Below are 5,034 nucleotides of genomic sequence, written 5' to 3'. Positions count from 1 at the left end.
GCAGCAAGCATGGTTTTCAAAATCGGATCGGATCGGATGGTCGGACTGGAAAAATAAAAAATCGGCCATTTGATCGGTTCTGTTTTTTCCTCAAAACCGTTGATTTTAGTCATTAAATCACTGAACTGACTGCTTAATTGTTTGAACGGTTTTGACTATTTTTTAGTTTTTTTTAATTTATTTTTAAATTTTTTATTAAAAAAAACGGCCATTGAAATCAAACAACCTGACCATAACCGGACCCCTAACTGGTTCGGTTTTAAAAACAATGGCAGCAAGAAATCAAACTGAATCAGGGCGCCTCAGATCAGATGGTTACCAAACATATATATTATTATTGGGATCTCCATCACTACCACAACTTTGAGAATGCAAAATCACCACATGAACATACTAAGTGGCAACCTCTATTTATAGGCTCCAAGGTGTGTTTTTTAGGGGTAATGATCTGCTACCAACGAAACACTACCAGCTGCCAGCAAGCCACTGCAGTGTTGATCACATTGAGAACATCTCTATGTTTTCTAATAGCTTAATTTTGTTGACATGGAAATAATGATGTTAGTGTATTTGGTGGTATTGTTGGAGGTAGACATGTAATGACTTAGTAAATCCCTGTACCTTCGGAACAATTCGTCCATCATCTCCCCTCCAAAGTGGCTTGTCAGCATGGACTCCACAACCGCCCGTATCGTCTTCATCACTCTCTCAGCACCACTCTCCTCAGTTGTTTCCGCTGCTGCTGCTGCTTCTGCTGTATCATGATCACCCCCATCCCAGTCGATCTCAAGGATGTCCAGTCGATCAACTGCAAATGAACCTTCCCTCTGTATAGCTGATCTGAGCTCTTCTGCACTGGGTGAGTAGTAGGGAGCATTGAACGAATCCAACTTCTTTTCTTCAACTAGTCCCTGTCAACCAATTTATTTATTTCCATCAGACCTAGTAAGTGAGCGAAACCCCAGAAGCAACCAACCCCAACCTCTGTTTTTCCCATCAGTCCATCACAAAGAGTAGGTTGGCACAAGTGACCACTTCGTTGGTCCTCTTTGACACAAACATTTAGACTTGTGCTTGTCATCAATTAATACAATAGAAAAAGCCTTTTGAATAATTCATGTACTATTTTGTTTTTTGTTTTTTTTCTTGTGTTGTTGTTTTGTTGCTTATGCTTATTCGATGCATTCAAATGCCACAAGAGCCCCCCACTGACTATCCCCGTGACAAGGTGATCCCAATTCCTAATATAGCAAGGTAGCACCACAGACACAACCCGCACACGACTGTTACAGAAGACCAGTGTCCTGATAATTACATGGTGTTGTAGCATGATGATGACTGACGAAGGATTTATAAACCTCTGATGAATGATGATGACTGACGAAGGAGCCATCTTACTTTCAACCATTCAATCCCAGTAGCGGAGATTCAGATGCTGACATTGTCAACGAATTTTTATTTTAGCTCAGTTTGAAAGGAGTACAAATAGGAATTTGTAGAGTGTAAAATATTGTATTTGTATATATTTATACTGTACATATTTGTATGTGTATTCTTTTCAAACTGAGCCTTTATTCTTTTAAATTTTTACTACGTATAACTCAAAAATATTATTTCAAATTCTCCTCTCAGAATTTATTTATGAAACAAAGAACCCCATCAGGATGATTTATAGTTTCATGCTAAAAGATGGGTTGTTGTGTAGGGTTTCATATTTTTACATACGTCCAAAGGTCCCAGCCCACCCCCCGCCAGACATTTTTCAACCACCAAATCCATTTACTCAAATTCAACTATTGATGAGCAATGGTGAGATAAGAGATAAGTGGTGAACATGTAATAGGGGAGAGAAATAAATCAAGGGTAATTTTGTCTTATAAATCAAGTTGTTGCTGGTGTCTGTGTCACGGTGTGTATGCAACGTACTAATACCCTGTCACTGCTCCTTCTTCTGCCAGTGACGTTTCTCCATCCTCGATCAGCCCCACTCACTCGTTCGCATGAGATGACGGCCAAGCAACAATACTGTTCACATGGTGGAGTGATGGGTGTTCTTGAAGAGGTATCACATGGCCTTTATTAATTATTTGACGGATGGGTTGTGGCATTGGCATTATTGATGTAAGATAAATAAAAAAGTTTAAGACTCCATACTAATATTGAATATGAGAAATATAGGAAAGGGATTTATGATTTGTTCTCTTCTATAATTTGTAATTATTCCAAATATCTACATATAATACATTATTAAAATAAAGTAAAAAAGCCATGTCAAATCTAAGATGTTAATAGAGTCAAGCTAAATTGATCTCCCATCCATTAGTTTTAAATCCATTTACTTTGCATTCAAAACGTGTTCTTTTTTGTTTGTATCGCTACGCTGGAATTGGCTGATGGGCTTCAAATGGTGCTATGTGACAACCGTGACATGCATGTGATATGGTGATTTGCATAGGAGTCAAATGATCTAACACTGCACACCTCATAAATAATTTATAGGTCCCATCTTAATTAATGGTGGATTCCTATTTTACAAGGGGAAGTTGCGGACATTGATTGTTTCATATATTCACTTTTGCTATACTAAAACCATTTGTCGGGTGGTATGATCAAAGTGTTAAACCGGTGAACCCTTTGTTGGTCCTCACAATATTTACACAGCCGTGTATTGGAATTTGGAAGACGTTCCCATGCACGGTTGAAAGTATTAGCGAGAACTAGAAGGGTGTGAGTACCAAATTCGTGAGGATTTGGAATTTGGTTGTAGATAGAGTAGGATTAATTTACAAGTTAATGTTTTAAAGTTAATATCGATAAAATTCAAAATAATGGACAAGAAATTGACGGCTACCTGGATAACCATAGTCTGCATTGCTTGTGCTAGAAACTCCCACTGATGGCAACTCTCTTCAGTGGAGGGATCGGCAGACCTCCGACCCACCAAAGATAAAACCATACGGCCTCCTGCAACCATTTCTTCTGAACGTGAATGCAGAAATGACGTGAAATCCTTCTGGAATTGCAGGGCATATGCGCTTAATACGCAAGGCGGGCTTGTCTTCGATATGAAGAGTTTCCCCTTGTTTTTGCTGCCGAGGCCTGGTGGCACCTGAAAATTCAAAACCAACCTTCAGTTGATCAACCAGCTTCGTAGATTTCCTCCTCGAGACTCGAGAGGCCGTCCATGTTGGAATCTTCTATCTCTAATCATCAAGTTCAGAATTTTAGGTTCTTGCGTAATTACCTGAGAGAGCCAATGGAGACTTGAAGAAGAATGAACAAAGTGTAGGCTCCTTCTTGGAAATAGTCTCCCGTAAAAGGAACCGGGCATACCTGCAATATAGCAGTGCCCAAATTCACTTCCCCTTTCTTCCTTGATACTGTTATAATATGCCGGAATTGACCGGAATAGAGTGTTGAAGTCATTCCCCGGAAGATCGTTCAAGAACACCTGAAATTCCGGTGACGGGTCTCCCAGTTGACGGCATATCCGGCAGATGGCGTCCATAATGTCAGATACCGCCAACATAGTATTGGGTCCCGATGAACATCCCAGATCCGCTATGACGACTCTCTCACTCCCAGGATAATTGGTGCAACAGAAGCTTAATACAGCCTCCTCTATTATTGGCTTCCCAACCGATATGATTTTATTCTGTAAAACTCATTAATTAGAACAAAAATTAAATAAAGCAGACGATAAATCATAAATGGTTGGACAGAATCCATCAACCCATTAGAAAAAAGTTTGAAGCCCTAAGATGCATCCTATAACGCCATCAAATTCAATAATCAACGCCTGGAAAAGAAAAGTGTTATGGAGGCTAACCTGAACTACGGAGTTCTTGGCATAGCTGGTCTCCCCAGTCCCTTCGTTCATGTGGACTATTTGCTTTATGTCCATCTCTCTCTCTCTCTCGTCTGTATCGCGTGTGGATAATGGGGGTGGATATATATAGTAGAACCAGAGGAGCAGACAAGGTATTGAGTTCCATGAGCCATTTTACTCCCTCAAAACTCAAATTAATGCATTATAACTATGGAACAAATTCGGATTTCGCCCTCGTACCGTCGTCAGAGTAGGCACAACGTTTCAAACATGTTTATTGCGCACTAGGAAATTTTATTTGACACCGATCCCATAAAATACGCCCAATTTATCTATCCTTGTAAAAGATTTAAAAACATTATAAGCGTGGTCGTTGAACGGGTCCGAATGTGACACCTATCCCATAAAATACGCTCAATTTATCCTTGTAAAAGATTTAAAAACATTATAAGCGTGGTCATTGAACGGGTCCGAATGTAGAGCGCCTGATGTCACATTTAATGTACCTTTCATTCAAACGTTTTTGTTTACTCATAAATTATTTATTATTTTATTATTTTAGTCAAAATAATTAAAAATAAAAAACAATAAAAAAAGAAAAAATATAATTGAGTTCCAATTCTTAATACGTTTAGGTTTTTTTTTCATTGTTTTTATTTTTAATTATTTTGACAAAAATAATAAAATAATGGATAATTTCTATTCAACCGAGTAAAAATGTTTGGATGAAAAGCACATTAATTGAGACATGTGTCACACAGTTATTACGTGCTTACTTATTGTAGTTACCTAACGTACCTACTACATCCGGATCCTCGAAAATTTCTTGACACTTGTCTCTTAAAATATCCCCAATCTGTCATTGAAAAAGATTAAGTACCCACTTTTAAGAGTTGTCAAAATATTTATCATGTGCCTATTTATTATAGTGTGCTTATTCCCTTTTATAACCGTGTATATTGGGATTGGGAACATCTATGTTTTTATTCGTAGGAGATATTCTCAATTTACGGCTACAAGGGGCTGTGGAGATGATTTTGTATTCAAATTCCTGTAGAACATTGTATTGTGTGTGTATCTGTCTATCTGTCAGTCAAGCCAATGTGGCGCTGAAGGATGAGAGCATAGTGGGTTCACGGAGAATTTGGGACCACTATTAACGCCGTAGTAGGACCACTCGGGATTTCATTCTCACTCTCTACCCT

General features: G+C 38.5%; 1 protein-coding gene across 1 annotated transcript; it reads right to left on the bottom strand.

The window, feature by feature from the left end:
- Window positions 1–315: 315 nt before the first annotated feature.
- Window positions 316–4,017, bottom strand: LOC104595639 (putative jasmonic acid carboxyl methyltransferase 2). The gene is made up of 4 exons (XM_010256465.3): window positions 3,830–4,017; window positions 3,245–3,655; window positions 2,852–3,109; window positions 316–911 (listed from the first exon to the last, which is right to left on the bottom strand). The coding sequence occupies exons 1-4, from the start codon at window positions 3,902–3,904 to the stop codon at window positions 525–527; spliced, it is 1,131 nt and encodes a 376-aa protein (XP_010254767.1). The 5' UTR covers window positions 3,905–4,017; the 3' UTR covers window positions 316–524.
- Between the last annotated feature and the right edge of the window lie 1,017 nt (window positions 4,018–5,034).

The sequence above is a fragment of the Nelumbo nucifera genome, chromosome 5 (assembly GCF_055504915.1).
Source record: "Nelumbo nucifera cultivar China Antique chromosome 5, China Antique-T2T, whole genome shotgun sequence".
In the NCBI taxonomy this organism is placed as follows: domain Eukaryota; kingdom Viridiplantae; phylum Streptophyta; class Magnoliopsida; order Proteales; family Nelumbonaceae; genus Nelumbo; species Nelumbo nucifera.
Note: the sequence above shows the minus strand (reverse complement) of the source record. Positions and strands in the feature narration are given on the sequence as shown.

Excerpts from the sequence above, each read along its gene's own strand:
- LOC104595639 (XM_010256465.3), bottom strand. The coding sequence starts at position 3,904 with ATGGACATAAAGCAAATAGTCCACATGAACGAAGGGACTGGGGAGACC. Across the intron at positions 3,656-3,829 it reads CCAAGAACTCCGTAGTTCAG|AATAAAATCATATCGGTTGG; the intron begins GTTAGCCTCCAT and ends TGAGTTTTACAG. Across the intron at positions 3,110-3,244 it reads GTCTCCATTGGCTCTCTCAG|GTGCCACCAGGCCTCGGCAG; the intron begins GTAATTACGCAA and ends TTGAATTTTCAG.